Source organism: Zootoca vivipara, chromosome Z2, assembly GCF_965207765.1.
Source record: "Zootoca vivipara chromosome Z2, rZooViv2.hap1.1, whole genome shotgun sequence".
Lineage (NCBI taxonomy): Eukaryota > Metazoa > Chordata > Lepidosauria > Squamata > Lacertidae > Zootoca > Zootoca vivipara.
Genome location: NC_142585.1, coordinates 954,757 through 973,014, shown reverse-complemented (window position 1 = coordinate 973,014; position 18,258 = coordinate 954,757). Strand labels below are relative to the sequence as shown.

Below are 18,258 nucleotides of genomic sequence, written 5' to 3'. Positions count from 1 at the left end.
ACACACCCACAAAGCGGACCTCTTGTCATGAGAGAGCAAGGCGCCCGTGCTCTGGTACCCGATAATCCCTTTACGGGATCTCTTCGTTGAAGCTCTTTTTCCAAACCATTGGCTGATGGTTGGCTCCGAGCTCCTGATCATCTTGATTCCCCCAAGCCCCACTGAACTCACGGGTGGTTGTTTCCAAGGCAACGTCCACGGGCTCATGCCGCGAACCGATTTTTAGTTCTCTTGGGACAAAGCAGCATTTTTGCTGTGCCTCCCAAAGTATCCCAAGACACCACTTGATGAATTTCAGTGGGAGTTATGGTGGACTTGATGAATTTCAGTGGGAGTTATGGTGGACTTGGGCTCCCCTCAGCCAGAAATCAAGTTCTAGACCAAGAGTCAGCAAACTTTTTCAGCAGGGGGCCGGTCCACTATCCCTCACACCTTGTGGGGCGCCAGACTATATTTTGAAGGGGGGGGAACGAATTCCTATGTCCCATAAATAACCCAGAGATGCATTTTATTTAAAAGGACACATTTAAAAAAACACGCTGATTCCCACACGCTGATTCCCAATTTAGCGGAACCACCTGCTCCATCGGGCCCAGATCTGCAATTATTTTGCAAAGTTTTTTGCAGATAGTCGCTCAGATTTGGGAAGAGGTAGACTCCACCATGGGAGCAGGGCCGGGGTGAGGGAGTGCTAGAGTCCTGTCTAGTCAAATTGCGTAGGATCAATTCCATTCTGTTACCTCCGAGGACATGGACAGGCTGCTTGAACGAGCAAAACCAACCACCTGTCTCCTTGATCCTTGCCCATCCTGGCTTATAAAAGCTAGCCGGGAAGGGCTGGGCGATGGGCTTTGCGGGGTGGTGAATGCTTCTCTCCGTGAGGGAGCCTTCCCACACCTGCTGAAAGAAGCGGTTATTAAACTGCTTCTTTTTTAAAAAAATCTTTAGATGCGGCCATTATGGCCAACTATCGCCCAGTCACAAATCTTCCATTCTTGGGCGAAGTAATTGAGCGAGTTGTTGCTGAACAACTCCAGGGACGCCTGGAAGAATCAGACCATTTGTATCCCTTCGAGTCGGGATTTAGGCCTCATCATGGGACTGAAACTGCCTTGGTCGCACTGGTTGATGATCTCCAGCGGGCTAAGGACAAAGGTGAGAGCTGTTTCCTAGTTCTGCTGGATCTCTCAGTGGCTTTTGACACCATCAACCATAACATCCTTCTGGACTGTCTTTTTTTTTTGAATAATGTTTATTTATTTTCCATTCAAACAACAATATTATATACATTTTTCATATAACAAATAAGAATAAGGAATAAAGAGAAAACAAACCCCGGTATATGGGAGCTTGACAGAAAAAAATAAGCTCCAAATAAAAATTATTCATTAAAAAAAAGATACTCATATTGGCACAAAACATATTGTATAAATAATTGACTGAAAGGGAAAAAACAAAAAACAGAAAAAAGAAAAAAAGAAAAAGAAAAACACTCTGGACTTCCTGTTACCACCAGCAGCTTAGTTTTTGTTCGTCCATTATCGAATGTATATACAATCAATACTGTTTCTACTTTCAGTATGTTTTCACATTCTATTTCTTTAAGCTTCCACAAATCTAATAAATCAACCTATGTCCTTACCAATTCACTCAAACGCTATCATGGTAATTTTATCTTCAGTGTATTTTTTAACGTATTTCTTGTATCTATCCCATCTTTTAACAAATTCTTCCTTGACTTTTCCTCTCAAACTATTTGTTAGCTGTGCCATTTCGGCCATTTCCTGCAATTTTTTCTGCCAGTCTATAATTTTGGGGGCCTCTCTTTCTTTCCAGTTTTTGGCAATAACCAAACGAGCCGCTGCTAGAGCATATAGTAAGATTTCTTTTGATTGTGATGGTATCTCTTTTTGAAATGTTATACTTAATAGGAAAATCTCTGGTCTTTTTGGGATGTTTCTCCCCATAATTTTTTGTATCTCATCATGGATTTTATTCCAAAATTTCTTAATGATTTCACAAGTCCACCACATGTGAAATAAGTTTCCATCATTACCACCACACCTCCAGCAAACGTTTGCTATATTTTTGTACATCTTTGATAATCTGGAAGGTGTGAGGTACCATCTGTTATTCATCTTTAACATGTTCTCCCTTATATTGCAGCTCGACGTGAACTTCATATTGATTTCCCAAAGGTTCTCCCATTCTAAACATGTAATTGGATAACCGCAATCCTGTGCCCACTTAATCATAGCAGATGTGACCTTTTCATCAATGACTTCGTAATCTAGAAGCAATTTATACATTTTGGAAATAAGTTTTGTATTGCTTTTCAATAATTCTTTTTCAAATTTTGTACATTCAATCTGGAACCCTGTTTGTTTATCTTTTTTAAATAATTCATTCAATTGATGATAATCCAACCATGTATTGAGATGTTCCCTTATGTCTTCATATTTTTTAATTTTAATTTGTCCTTCCGCTTCTGATATCATCATATTATATGTTATCCAATTATTATCCATATTTACTCTTTTTGGTGTTATTGCCTCCATTGGAGATATCCATCTTGGGATTTTTGGTTCAAGATATCTTTTGTATTTGTCCCATGTTCTAAATAAAGCATTTCTAATTATGTGGCTTGTGATTTTTTTGTGTGTCTTTCCTTTTCCGTAATTTAAATAAGCGTGCCACCCAAACCTCGTTTCGTGTCCTTCCAGGTCTAGTACGTCCACGTTTTTTAGCAGGCACCAGTCCTTTATCCATGTTAGGCAGGAAGCCTCATAATAAAGCCTAAGGTCTGGGAGGCCAAATCCTCCTCTCTCTGGAAGATCAATAAGTATCTTGTGTTTAACCCTCGGCCTCTTATTTTGCCATAAGAATTTGGACACCTCTTTCTGCCACTTATCGATCATCGTAGTCTTTCCAATAATTGGCAGGGTTTGAAATAAATACAATAATTTAGGCAAAACCTTCATTTTAATTACCGCAATCCAGGCCTGTCGCGAAATGAGTACTGATTTTAAACTCTGGAACATAGGTTTTAGCTGAAGGAGTGCTATTTTTAATGCAAATAAGCTTATAGGGAATTTTCAAGGGGCGGACGCAGTAGACAAAATTGTTCCTGTTGCTAATTCTGCTGTCTGGTCTTTGACCTCAAAAAAGAAAATAAGTTCATGAGCACTGTACCGAAGAGAAACGATATAGTGAAGGAAAACACGAAAGTGTGATACACTGCAAATGCAGAGAAGCATTCACTTGGTGCCTCTCTGAACATTTTTATCACAAGTGCATGGTTTCTGATTTGTTAGGAATGTAAGAAGAGCCTGGCTGCTGGATCTAGTCCAGCATCCTGTTCCCACAGTGGCCAAACAGATGCCCATGGGAAGCCCGCAAGCAGAACATGAGCACAACAGCAATGCTCTCCCCAACTCCAATTCCCAGCAACTGGCATTCGGAGGCATAATCCCTTGTGGCAAAAGGCCATGGATAGACATTTTCCTCCAAGAACCTGTCTGATCTTTGAAAGCCATCCAAGCCATCTCATTTGTGCAGTCATACCTCAAGGTGTGCATCTGGTGCAGCTTCTTCTTCTTCTTCTTTGGCAATCACTCGTAGCCGAGTAAGATTGTCTTCCATAAACATGATTTTAACAATGGGTCCGTAAGTGACTGTGGAGGCCAATTCTGGATCCACACATCCTTCCACAGTGGGGACATTGGTTTCCAGGCAGGAGTTGATCACGGTGTGGATTTGCCAAGCGTGCCTTCCTCTTAGCACGTTTCTCCCTTGCGTCCTGAGATCGAGTGTCTTCAAAGCCCATGACACCTTTGGTAAAGACTGTTCTCCAACTTGAGCGCTCACAGGCCAGTGTTTCCCAGTTGTCAGTGTTTATACTACATTTTTTAAGATTTGCCTTGAGACAGTCTTTAAACCTCTTTTGTTGACCACCAGCATTACACCTTCCATTTTTAAGTTTGGAATAGAGCAGTTGCTTTGGAAGATGATCATCAGGCATACGCACAACATGGCCAGTCCAACAAAGTTGAGGTTGAAGAATCATTGCTTCAACACTGGTGATCTTTGCTTCTTGCAGTATACTGATATTAGTTCCCCTGTCTTCCCAAGTGATGTGTAAAAAATTTCAGACACCCCACTGATGGAATCTTTCAAGGAGTTGGAAATGGCGTTTATAAGTGGTCCATGTTTCACAAGCATATAGTAAGGTTGGTAGTACAATAGCTTTCCCTGCGAATGTTTCCCTGCGAATGTCCTCAAATACTCTGCCCTTCAATCAGGAGAAAGCCACACTCACAAAGCTCAGGCGATGCTGGATTTCGGCATCAATGTTGGCCCTTGTGGAAAGGTAACTGCCTAGGTAGAAGTGATCAACATTTTCCAACATTACACCGCTGAGTTGGATTTGTGGCGCTGCAGAGGGGTTATTTTGTACTTGTTGGTGCAGCACTTTGGTTTTTTGGATGTTGAGTGATAGGCCAAGCTTTTCATAAACTTCTGCAAAGATATTTAGGATGGTTTGGAGGTCATCCTCTGAGCGTGCACACACTACGTTGTCATCAGCATACTGAAGCTCTATGATGGAAGTTACGGTAACCTTACTTTTTGCTTTCAGCCTGCTCAGATTGAAGAGCTTTCCATCTGTTCGATATATGATTTCTACTCCGGTGAGGATATATGATATATGAGTTCTACTCTGGTGCAGCAATACCACCGCAACCCTACCACTCAAGACTGCACCCATCAGAGGCAAAATTCCTGTGTGGAAGGTGGTTATGCAAGCATTGCAGGCAGAATCAGATGAAAATGGTGTTAAGAGACAGAACATTTTAGCATCAGAATGAACCTTTCATGAGCAGTGCTCTAAGGCAGTGGTTCCCAACAGGTGGTCCACGGACCCCCAGGGGTCCACGAGCTATGCCAGAGGGGTCCGCAAGATGCTATTAGAATAAAAAATATATTAAATATATTTCGTATGATAACAGATTTTTTGTTTTGGCCACTTCCTGCATGAGCAGAGTCTGTTTTGCAAAGAGGCAGCACACGCATTCTACTAATGCTCACCTCCCCAAGATGCTTTGTGCACGTCGGCTCCATTTGTGCACTACTGTGCAGGTACCCTGTCTTCTCCATTCCCCTCCCCTCATGTGTTTCATGAAAAACAAATATAGGAATCGGCTCGACATGCGGTCGGATTTCAGAGTTAAAGTTTCAAGTTTGGAACCTAAGATTTCAGAAATAATGGACTCAAAGGACAGATTTAACTCATATCATTAAGAACTGAAAATTAAAACTAACTGTATACTGATGGAGTACTCTGTTGTAACTGTAAAAAAACGTATAAATATAAAATATAAAAAGACTCTTAATTTGGCTCTCACTTTTTAATTTTAGGATTAGGAATTAATGGGGGTCCTTGTCACAATAGCGGCTCGATGAGGGGTCCTCGAGAAAATTTTGTTGGGAACCCCTGCTCTAAGGCAACTGAAATAACAATGCATAGGTTTAATCCTGCATGGCAACATCATAGAATCACGGAATTGCAGAGTTGGAAGGGACCCCAAGGCTCATCTAGTCCAAACCTCTGCAATGCAGGAATGAGATTATTACTCCCCTCATGAGATGAACGTGTGCTGCCGCACTTTCTATTTTTATGTATGTTCAAGAACTAATCCACGTAAATGTTTAAAGAAAAGGGAAGACTAATCCTGCTCATGACTAGGCTTATAAATCACATCTACAAAAAAGCCAGGATTGGCTCATGCGGGTTACTACTAAAGTTCTGATATTGCAGCAATTGAGAAATGAATTGTTTAAATTGTTTTAGTTGCTGTGCTTTAATTTTAGATGTTTGTTGTTGTTTTTTGCTGGGCTGTTTCTTGTTGTGTGAGTTCCCTCCCCAACCCCCACTTTGGTTTTAGAGTTTAATGGTGTACTGCATTTCGTATTTTCTTTTATGAGCAGACTGCCCAGAGAAGTTGGTTGGGGTGGGCGGTATGAAAGTGTAACCAGTAAACAGAAGAGCAGTAAAGAACAGGGAGGCCCACAACTCAAAGGCAGCTCATAAGAGTCACCTGAACTGGGCACAGCCAACCTGCTTTTGAGCCAACCAAACACTCCTTAATGGCTCCAACAGCACACTTGTCTATGGTTACCTGGCACTGCTATATTCCATGGCATGTGAAATCTCCCCTGCTGCCTCATGCGACATCGTGCTGTCTTTGTTGTCTATGTCTATTTGGCATATTCTCTTGAAGAACACAAGGCCTCTGGGTCTCACTGCACAGGATCCCGCACCTGAATCTCTGCTACTTTCACTTTGCTGGATTGCTGCACAACAGGACAGAAAAGAGGTTGCCACAATAGAGTTACCGGACGGAGCCTGTTTTATCCCCCAGGTCACCTGCAGATGGCGCCAAGAATATTGCTCTCCTTTGAGTAGGTTTGTCATCCTTCAGAAGGTGGCTAAGCTGCAGTTCAAATAAGGACCTCAAAAGCATTTTGCATTTGAACAAAGTCGGCCACTGGAAAAGTGAGTGCCATATGATAAACTAGAGGAAGCTTTTTCAGTCTGCCCCCCCCCCCTTCTCACATGGAATCTTCCATTCATGTGTACTGTACTATGTTTCCGCCATCCTCAGCTTTCCTTTCTCAACATTTAACAGCTAGGCATCATTTGCTCTACTGCAGAGGTAGTAAACTTTTAAGTCAAAGGTTTGATTTCCCTGAGAGAAACTGGTGTGGACGTGTCTACTGACAATGGGGAGGAGCCAAAGCTGAAATTGGAAGAGTCTCCATCTGCCTGCTCTTACCTGCTTCCATCCGTCCACACATCCCTATGGCCCCTTGCATACTCATTCTCCCCATCCACACATAGTCATTTCAGTCACCATTCATATGAGGAACGGCTTAGGGAGCCGGGCATGTTTAGCCTGGAGAATGCGCTTCTGCGCATGCAGAATAGAGCGCTTCTGCGCATGCAGTGAAACTGGAGTAAACCCTTCTGGGTTTGCTGCGTTCGTAACCTGAAAAGCCACAACGTGAAGCAAACATAGCACGAGGTATGACTGTACATTTATTTGCATTTAAACTTATTGTGTTCATATCACACTTTCTCCCCCCTCCCAAAACAGGAGCTCAAGGTTCTCCCTTTCCTCATTTAATTCTCCCAACAACCCTGTGAGATAGATGGGCCAGCCAAAATATTTCAGCCTCAAGGTCACCCAGTGAGCTTCATGGCTGAGTGCGGATTTGAACCCTGGCCTCCCAGGTCCTGGTCTAACCATTCTAACCACTATGCCACAGTGGCTGTCATGTTTTGCAACCTACACTCTGCCTTTATCATTCTCCCGCTGGTGGAGGTTGGCAGAAGCAAGATGTCCTTGTAGTTCTCAAGTATCTTATAGAGTGTGAAGGCAACCAACAAGGATTGAGGCTATTCACAAAAGACAAAGGCTCACCTTCAAGTGCTGTTCTGCAGAGATCATGCTGTAATAGGCACAGCACTGCTCTGGAGATACCATTGCTCTTATCTCCTCTTCGGTGGGCAGTCTGAAATCTGGCTTTAGAACCCAGCAGTTTAAGTACCTCTCTGAAAGAAGCAGAGGTCCCCACTGAGTCATACCAGGAATGATACCAAGCAGGCGCCTTCACTGCACTGCGAAAACCGTTTTTGTTTAGATAAGTCTACCCAGGTGCTTAGAAAGTTGATGTGAGTTTTAATCTGTCTCTAGCCTACTATCCTTTCCCCTTATAGTCTGAGCAACAGGAAAAGCAGGTAGACAACATCCCAGAACCCACACCCAAGGTGGAAAACCAAATATATACATATGGGGGACACATAAAATATCAATAAATGCAGATTCAGTACCCCAAAACACATTTTACCTAGACTTTTGCAATCACAGGGTGGTGAAAGATTTTTCTCCATCAAGGTTTGAGATTCTTCACTGCATTTTATATTTTATCTGATCTTAACATTTTTTTCAAATCTGTCTTCTAATACTTTTTTAAAAGGGGGAGTACAGTTTTCAACAACTTCCAAAAGCTTTTCTCCCTTGCTGATCAGCCATTTTTAAAAATGTTGCTTTGACCATGGAAACAGATACACAGAGCACCCCCCTCATGCTTGTAAAGCCAGTAAGGGGATATCAGAGAAGAATGTGCGCAGGTGTGGAGAACCGCTATGCTATAGACAATTAGGCATGGATACAGGGAGGCAAGCCTTGGGAATAAAAGCAGAGAAGAGTTCCTGTGATGAAAAAGGCATTTCTGAGTCCTAAGGGTCCCAACCGGTTAGTCTGTGAGGCCAGAAGCCCACCTGGAGCTCTGAGGATCCTAGGAACCTGAAGGAGGAGATGCCAGACTGGTAGCGGCTCCCCAAGGTCTCAACCACAACAGACACATTCCCGTTACTTGCTGCCTGATCCTTTTAACCAGAGATAGCAAAGGCAAAACGTGGGAGCTTCTGGAGGCAGAAACAGTGGCCCTCCCCAGGAAAACAAGGCTATGCTCAGTGACCACCTCAGCAAAGTGGGGCTTCCCAGGAAGGCTGGTGCATGGTATTGCAAGGGTGCACAAACCTATGTGTGCGCTCAAAGACTGCACAGGGCTTCAGCCGCTTCCGGACTCTGGTCTCCAAGACTAAAGTAAATGCGTTCCTGATATCCTCCATGCAGATCCTCCAGGGTTGGTCTCCCTTACTGAACAGGCGATATATGAAGACCTACAAGAAAGCCAAAGGAACAGCTTGAGATGCCAGTGGGCTACGATTGTGTGACAAGAAGGGAACCTGTGCATAGCCAAGCCCAAATGACCTCTTAACGGGGGCCATTCAGTCCTCTAAGGAGGGATCTAAATGATTCAGGCCTCAAATATCTGAAAGACCACCTCCTTCCCACAGAAGGCCTCTTGGTTGTTCCACTGCCTTCAGAAGCTCTGGGTGGGGGCGTTTTCAGGATAGGGCCTTCTCTGTGTTAGCCCCTAAGTTGTCCACAGAGGGGCATCTGGCACAGTTTGGTGAACGCTCGATTCACCTCTCTTTGACACTTGTATGTTTTTAGGACTCACCTTATTTCTGAAATTTTGTTTCAAACTGGTTTTAACATTGGGTTTTAATTGCTGTAACCTGCCCTGGGACCCTGGGGTGAAGGGGGATTAAGAAATTGTAATCATCAGCAAGCCTTGGGAGGGCATACAAAACTTTCAGGGAGACATTTGGGGTTTCAGGCAGCCCCCCGTGACAGCAACAAAGCTAATGGAGATTAGGAGCCTGATAAATAGCACCAATGGGGCTCAAATGAAAACTGTTTTCACAGATTATTAACCAGGAGAAAGAATGGAAAGTGAATATGATGAAACAAAGATTGTTTGAATTTGCTAACAAATGTGGAAAACTGTTGGCTTGGCAATAGAAAAAGAGACAGAAGCAAAATACCATAACTCAAATAGTGGTCAAAGGAAAATCTATTGAGAACCCAGCAGAGATTAGAAAAAACTTTCAGAAATATTATACACATTTGTATAAAAGAGAAAAAGAGGACAATGATAAGATAAAACAATTTTTGGAATTAAAAGGACTGCAGAAAATTCCCATAGAGAAAAAGGCTCTACTCAATGACCTGATTTCGAGACAAGAAGTTGAAATGGCTATTGGCCAAATGGAAACTGGCAAAGCCCCAGGCCCGGATGGTTTAACTGACAAGTATTATAAAAGGCTGAAGGATTGGCTAATCCAACCTTTGATGGATGTTTCCAACAAAATATTGCACCTGAGACCTAGAAGGATGCATTCATTACTCTGATCCCTAAACCTGATACAGACCAAGCTCAAATTAAAAAGTACAGACCAATCTCTTTGTTGATTGTGGATTACAATTTTTTTGCCAATATTATGGCAAGAAGGCTGAAGATGGTTTTAAATGAGTATATCAATAAAGACCAGGCGGGATTCCTGCCTGGAAGACATATGAAAGAAAATGTTAGAAATATTATTGATATTTTGGAAATGTTAGCCATTATGATGTTTATTGATGCAGAAAAAGCCTTCGATAACATGTCTTGGAGTTTTATGAAGATGATTTTGCAAAATATTGAGGTTGGCCAAAAATTTTTAAATGGTATTAATGCAATTTATTTGGAGCAAAAAGCTAAGCTTATTGTAAATAATGTGGTATCAGAGGAATTAAGAATAGAAAAAGGAACCAGGCAAGGGTGCCCACTTTCCCCTCTTTTATTTATCTCAGTCCTGGAGGTACTGCTGAATACATTAAGAAAAAATGATGAAGTAAAAGGTATTGTGGTAGGGTCAAAATATTATATAAGTTGAAAGCCTTTGCTGATGATTTAGTGCTGACATTACAGGATCCAAAATCCAGTGCATGTAAAGCACTGGAGTTGATACAAGAATTTGGACAACTTTCAGGTTTCAAATTGAATAGGAGTAAAACCAAAGTGTTAACCAAAAATCTTTTAAGTGAGGAGATAGCCAGGTAGAGAAAAATATTGGTTTCAATTTTGTTTAAAAGGTGAAGTACCTTGGTGTGAATCTGACTGTAAAAAATTTGAATCTATATAAGGTAATTATGTTAAGTTGTGGAATGAAATTAAGAAAGATTTGGATATATGGTCTCATTTGAAGTTATCGTTTTCGGGTCGAATATCTGCTGTGAAAATGACTGTATTGCCAAAAATGTTGTTTTTATTTCAAGTGCTACCCATCATAGAAAATATGAAATGCTTCAAAGAATGACAAAAATTATTATCTAAATTTATCTGGCGGGGGGGGGGGAACCAAGAATTAAGTATAAATTACTAACAGCTGTGAAAGAAAGAGGTGGCTTCTCTCTGCCAGATTTTAAAATGTATTATGAAGCTGCGGTGTTTTGTTGGCTTAAATAATGGTTTGTGTTGGAAAACATGATTTACAGTGGAACCTCGGTTTATGAACACCTCGGTTTACGAATTTTCGGTTTACGCACGCCGCAGACTCATTTGGAACGGATTAATTCACTTTCCATTACCTTCAATGGGAAAGTTCGCTTCAGTTTATGAACACTTCAGTTTATGAACAGACTTCCGGAACCAATTACACCCATGCTTCGGGTTAAGTACGCTTCAGGTTGAGTACTCCGCGGACCCGTCTGGAACAGATTAATCCACTTTCCATTACTTTCAATGGGAAAGTTCGCTTCAATTTATGAACGCTTCAGTTTATGAACAGACTTCCGGAACAAATTGTGTTCATAAACCGAGGTACCACTGTATTAGATTTGGAAGGATTTGACAATGCATTTGGTTGGCATGCGTATCTATGGTATAACAAGATAAAGGCCTAAAAATCATATAATTAGAAAATCATTGTTCAATGTATGGATTAGGTGTAAAGATTTATTAGAAAAGAAAACACCTAGGAGGATTTCACCATTAGAGGCCAAGGCTCACAAAAGATTAAATATGGAAACTAAGTGGTTGAAATATAGTGATCTGCTGACTGGCTGCAATACCACCAGATTAATGAAATGTTTAAGGTGGATAATAAAAACACAGGTTTTCAAAAGGAAATATCCAGATTGGAATTGGAATTGTTAGAGACAAAGAGTAAAAATCTATCCAAGATGTATAACTTGTTGTTGGAGTGGCATACGAAGGATGAACAAGTGAAATCGGTAATGATAGGATGGGCTAAAGATGAATTTGATGCGCCTACACAGGTAGTACTTAAATTAACTCCTGAATAGAGCCAAACAGATTCCATTATAATTTATGGTGCAAAGTAGATAATTAATATAAAAATAAGGATCAATGGTTATTTGATCCCTTTTAGATAAGTTATTTTAGTTTATTTTTTAAAAAAGTACAACATTTTAAACAGTAATGATGTAATGCAAATTACTGTGCTGGTCGGTGACCGTAATAAAGATTTACTACTACCTAGAGAAGAGGTGGGGAAACCTGGGGCCCACATTCCCACATGGCTAACCTTTGAGAGCATGATCTTAACAAAACTGATTGACAAAGAAAAAAGGTCTTGAGCTCTTCTAAAAGAAATCTGGGAGGGAACCAAATACATCTCTGGGGAAGGGGAGAGTTGGAGCCACAAACAAAAAGAAAGTCCTATTACATGTGGCTACTTACTCTCAGGTAAGAGTTTACAAGATTGATGGAGTAGAGTTGGGAAGGCATAACTGCAAAGTTATTAGGAGGACAAAGCAGTACATTGCACTGCAGATAACATAGCCACACTGTACTATTAATAGAAATGCATACCTGGAAACTATACAAGATGTGACAGCAGTTTTGATGGCGGAGCACATTTTGTATGCAGGAGGCCCCAGATCCAGTCTTCAGTATCTCCAGTTAAAAAGATGCAATGCTGAAAAAAAATCTCTGGAGAACCACTGCCAGTCAAAGCAGATAGTACTGGGTCAGATGAACCAGAGGTCTCATCTATTTATATATAGATATATATAGATATATATATAAATGTAAAAATCGAGAAAGTGTGGGCTCCCCTTTTCTCCGTAACCTCTTGACCGATCGTCCTGAAATTTGGACACAACGATCCATGCCACTCCCCGAGTGTTTGCAGGAAAAAAACACACCCTCAAATCTTACACCTGTGTAGGTAGAAACCTGCTTTTCCACCAAGTAAAACAGCGCCCTCAAGTGGAATTCCTCCCACAGTACACCCCCTCCCTTCCTGCAAAATCTACACCACACCCACAAACCAAATAATGACATCATCAACCAAGCAACACCACACCCACAAACCAAATAATGACATCATCAACCAAGCAACTGAAACCACCAAGGCGGCCATTACCAGACCCCTAGGTCCTGCCAGGCTGCTAGGCCCCCACTAGGCCCGGGGGGGAGGGGTAGCGCCCGGATCGCAGGCCGCAGCACGGCCTTTGTTTTATGTAGCCCCCTGCCAGGCTGCCAGGCCCCCACTAGGCCCGGGGGGGAGGGGGAGCGCCCGTGTCGCAGACCGCAGCACGGCCTTTGTTTTATGTAGGCCCCTGCCAGCCCGCCAGGCCCCCACTAGGCCCAGGGGGGGAAGAGGGCAAGTGCATGGATCGCAGGCCACAGCACGGCCTTTGTTTTATGTAGGCCCCTGCCAGGCCCCCACTAGGCCGGGGGGTGGGAAATAACCCACAGCAACACATTTGGGGGCACGGCAAGGGGTTTTTACTTTAGAATTTAGTGGGCTTTGTGTCACATGCGAGGCTCCTTTTAACCTACGCTTTATACTATGACTGATTGCAAGCCTCTGCGTCTTAAAAAAAAAAAAACCATGCACTTTCTCTCCCCAGTTTAAGTCCTCGGATATTTGCAGTGGCCAATCCCCCCCCCCCATTTACAATCTCCTACCTTCCCCTTGCCACTTCCTGGGTTTTTTATGGAACCAAACAGCTCGGGTGCTTTGGAACTCGCCTTCTGTTGCTACAGGGCTGTGGGTCTTCACTATTTGATTCCGCTCCCCACCCGGTCGGAATTATTAAAGTAGTTCTCTAGGTTCTCTGGGTCACCTACTCCAAAATTAGAAAATCCAAATAACAAAACACACACACACACACACAAAAAACCAAAACACACAACAATGCCCAAATCATACAATACCCACCAAAATAAATGACAACCCCAAAAACAAAATTAAATAAAAAAACTTCTGCTTCTCATGTTCTTATTTCAAAAAAATTTAATCTAAATATATATATAAATGTTCACGATGCATGCACAGGGGCCAATGTATGGAGATACAGGGGGGAGGGGACAACACTCCCCAGGGAAAACAGAAGGAAGGGTGTCCTACCGAAACACAGGGATGAGCCAGGGTGTTGGAGGGAGGAGGGGTGGGATCATAGCTGCCAAATATCCCGTATCCGCCGGGAAAACCTCTTTTTTCTTACTGTTTCCCGGCGGTCTCCCGTTTGGTGATAAATCCCGGCATTCTCCCTTAAATTCGCTTCTTCCCGGCGGCCATTTTTCTGGTGCCGCTTTGCCCATCAGATAATGGCGGCAACTTCCGGTCATGCGCGCACTGCCGATCCCGGATCTTTATGACCCGGACTTGGCAGCTATGGGTGGGATACGTCATGGATCGGGACATGGTGGGGGGGAACAGGGATGACCCACAGCAATGCGTGGCCGGGCCAGCAAGTTTGGTATAAGACTGCTTCATATGGAAGGTGGGTGGGGAGAGAAGATGGTGAAATGCAAACAGGGGACAGAGAAAGGGCAGAACTCCTCAATGCCTTCTTTGCCTCAGTCTTCTCCAAAAAAGAAAACAATGCCCGACCTGAAGAATATGGAGCAGATGATTCAGCAGGGGAAACACAGCCCAGAATAAGTAAGGAGGTAGTACAAGATTACTTGGCTAGTTTAGATGTATTCAAGTCTCCAGGGCCAGAAGAACTACATCCAAGAGTATTAAAAGAACTGGCAGAGGTGATTTCAGAACCACTGGCAATAATCTTTGAAAATTCCTGGAGAACAGGCGAAGTTCCAGCAGACTGGAGGAGGGCAAATGTTGTCCCTATTTTCAAAAAGGGGAAAAGAGAGGACCCAAACAATTACCGCCCAGTCAGCCTGACATCAATACCAGGAAAGATTCTAGAGCAGATCATTAAGCAAACAGTCTGTGAGCACCTAGAAAGAAACTCTGTGATCACTAAAAGTCAGCATGGGTTTCTGAAAAATAAGTCATGTCAGACTAATCTGATCTCATTTTTTGACAGAATTACAAGCCTGGTAGATGAAGGGAACGCTGTGGATGTAGCCTATCTTGATTTCAGCAAGGCCTTTGACAAGGTGCCCCATGATATTCTTGTAAAGAAGCTGGTAAAATGCGGGCTAGACAATGCTACCATTCAGTGGATTTCTAACTGGCTGACTGACCGAAGCCAAAGGGTGCTCATCAATGGCTCATCCTCATCCTGGAGAGTAGTGACTAGTGGGGTGCCACAGGGTTCTGTCTTGGGCCCAGTCTTGTTCAACATCTTTATCAATGACTTGGATGATGGGCTTGAGGGCATCCTGAGCAAGTTTGCAGATGACACCAAATTGGGAGGGGTGGCTAACACCCCAGAGGACAGGACCACACTTCAAAATGACCTTAACAGATTAGACAGCTGGGCCAAAGCAAACAAGATGAATTTTAACAAGGAAAAATGTAAAGTACTACACTTGGGCAAAAAAAATGAAAGGCACAAATACAGGATGGGAGACGCCTGGCTTGAGAGCAGTACATGTGAAAAGGATCTAGGAGTCTTGGTAGACCACAAACTTGACATGAGTCAGCAGTGTGATGCAGCAGCTAAAAAAGCCAATGCAATTCTGGGCTGCATCAATAGGAGTATAGCATCTAGATCAAGGGAAGTAATAGTACCACTGTATTCTGCTCTGGTCAGACCTCACCTGGAGTACTGTGTCCAGTTCTGGGCACCACAGTTCAAGAAGGATACTGACAAGCTGGAACGTGTCCAGAAGAGGGCAACCAAAATGGTCAAAGGCCTGGAAACTATGCCTTATGAGGAACGGCTTAGGGAGCTGGGTATGTTTAGCCTGGAGAAGAGAAGGTTAAGGGGTGATATGATAGCCATGTTCAAATATATAAAAGGATGTCATATAGAGGAGGGAGAAAGGTTGTTTTCTGCTGCTCCAGAGAAGCGGACACGGAGCAACGGATTCAAACTACAAGAAAGAAAATTCCACCTAAACATTAGGAAGAACTTCCTGACAGTAAGAGCTGTTCGGCGGTGGAATTTGCTACCAAGGAGTGTGGTGGAGTCTCCTTCTTTGGAGGTCTTTAAGCAGAGGCTTGACAGCCATCTGTCAGGAATGCTTTGATGGTGTTTCCTGCTTGGCAGGGGGTTGGACTGGATGGCCCTTGTGGTCTCTTCCAACTCTATGATTCTATGATTCTATGAGCACTATGGGCTCAGTGACAAGACCTCAGTGCCATTCAATCTTTGCCATCTCAGGCTGAAGGACAAGTGGGAAAAAATCCTTCTCTGCCTGGAATCTTGCAGATGTACTACCAGTTACAGCAGATGCACAACAGCATGAAGAATGTGTGTGTGTGTGTGTGCTTCAATACCAGGGAAAGGGGCTTCTAATTAACTCTTTGTCCAATGCTGTAGCTTCAATCAGCTATGCTTGTTAGAAAAGGCTCCCACGCACTGGTAAATTTAGAACAGAAATTTCCCCCCTAGAAAAGGAGGGCACATGGCAACCCTAGATATTTGCTACGCTTTTCGGCAGGAGCTGTCCCTGTCCTCCCTGGCGACTGAGAAAGAGCTCTTCCCCATGCGGAGCAAGCCCCCTAACCATGGAGCTCCTGTCCCGGGGCAGGGCAGCTGCTCGGACTAGCGAGCCCCAACCCCCTGCCTCGGAGAGGAGCCCACCTCGTCGAAGAGCTCTTCCCCCTCGAGCCGGCCGCGCTCGTCAATGTTGCCGAAGTGGAATGCAGCCAGCGAGAAGGGCTCGGCCACCGCCTCCGCCGCTTCCTCGCTGTCCGAGTAAGACATCTCCGCCAGGCGGTATCTGCAGATGCCGCGTCCGACAGCGCCATTTATTTTAACGCGGGTTTGTTTTTGCCGGAAGCGGAAGTCGCGGCGACTCGCCGTATCCATAGAGAGCAGCCATGAGGGTAGAGCGGCGCTAGACTAGCGAGTTTGCTGTGGGACAGGGCGCGGGAGGCTTGTGAAGGACGAGGCGTGGCTTCCCACTACGCCAGGCTGAGCGAAATGAATGAGCGGTGGAATACCTCAAGTCGGCAGAGCACGAGGATGTTAAAATCAGGGTTGCGGGCTCCAGCCCCTACACTGGGAGAATAGATTTCTTCCGGGACCCTTGTTGTCCCTTACAGCTCTTTTGGTTCTATAAGTGAATCTTTTATTACATCACACCATCTCCCACGAGGAGCTCTCAAGTGGCGAAGTTGCTGCAGAAGGTGCTCCTATTCTGTCCTCTAGCAACCCCACAAAGTAGGCTACGCCTGGACCCACGTGGGGATTTTGTGTTGGAAAACCAAGGACTCCCCCCCCCCCCGCCCTGCATGCAGTTAATCTGTGGAACTCTGACACTATGATGTGGCAACGAATTCTTACTCAAGACAGCTTTAAAGGGGGGGGGGTTAACGCTGCAATCCTAAACTTCCATACCTGGGAGTAAGCCCCATTTAATTCAAAAGCACTTACCCCCAAGTAGGCATAGAATCATAGAGTTGGAAGAGACCACAAGGACCATCCAGTCCAACCCCCTGCTTAGGCTTGCACTGCTGAAACATGTTCCAAGAGGAGGCAGGAAGAAAGGGGGTAGTAGCAGGCTTGGGACGAAATCAAAGCTTAACTAGCTTAACGAAATACCAGTGGTTTGCCTGGAAAGATGGAATTAGGGAGCTGAAACAGTAAACAGAAGCACTGCACACCACTGTAACTTACAGGGCCACAGATGCCTGCTGGTATATTTATATTCATTGTAAGCCACTATGCTAATTTGTCTTGAAGGGCAGGTTGTGTGTGAGGGGGTAAAAAAAATACAACAGGCTACTGCGGGATGCTAGACTGGATGGACATTTGGCCTGACCCAGCAGAACTCTCATGCTCTTAAGGGAAGACAGAATAGATTTGCGTCCCAAATATATTCGCACAATTGCTTGTTTTAGGAAATGGGTAAGTTTTTATTGTGTTTTCTGCACAACCACCACCCAGCAGAAATCAGGCACGGGTGAGGTGGACTAGAGGCAACAGAAGTAGCATACAGTATGTCCAACTGTAGTTCTTGGACATTATAAATTTGGTCTACCTAGAACAATGGAGTAGGAGACACTTCTGAAATGGAACAAAGACATAAAGGCTACATTTAAACAGGCGTAGAATGATGGTAGCTGCTGCACCATCCCTACTTCAACCTTTTAAGAGGCACTATTACTGTCATAACTCACATCCTCCTCTCCAGCTCAAAATGCAATTCTAGGCATGACTGGAGAAATATTTCCCTCAGAACTAAATGTATGATAAAAGCTATAAAAACAGAGGAACATTCTTAAAGGGAACAAGGGCATTTCATAAAATATCAAAGTTGCTCTAAACAAACTTGGTTCCAAGGAACTTCAAATTCCTTATAACAAAGGCTCAGGGAGAAAGGGAACACTTTTTTAAACACCCCTTACAAAGAAAGAGAGAGAGAGAGAGAGAGAGAGAGAGAGAGAGAGAATGAAAAACCAGACAAAGG

At 43.6% G+C, this 18,258-nt stretch overlaps 1 protein-coding gene across 2 annotated transcripts; it reads right to left on the bottom strand.

Annotated features, from left to right (window-relative positions):
• Window positions 1-6,028: 6,028 nt before the first annotated feature.
• On the bottom strand, window positions 6,029-16,724 carry TAF1 (TATA-box binding protein associated factor 1). 2 transcript variants are annotated; one of them, XM_088665153.1, is made up of 4 exons: window positions 16,428-16,713; window positions 8,604-8,746; window positions 7,482-7,612; window positions 6,029-6,351 (listed from the first exon to the last, which is right to left on the bottom strand). In XM_088665153.1, the coding sequence occupies exons 1-4, from the start codon at window positions 16,653-16,655 to the stop codon at window positions 6,173-6,175; spliced, it is 681 nt and encodes a 226-aa protein (XP_088521279.1). In that variant the 5' UTR covers window positions 16,656-16,713; the 3' UTR covers window positions 6,029-6,172. The 2 variants fall into 2 exon arrangements, with proteins under 2 accessions (XP_088521279.1, XP_088521280.1); XM_088665154.1 differs by lacking the exon at window positions 6,029-6,351 and having other exon boundaries at window positions 7,078-8,746; window positions 16,428-16,724.
• Between the last annotated feature and the right edge of the window lie 1,534 nt (window positions 16,725-18,258).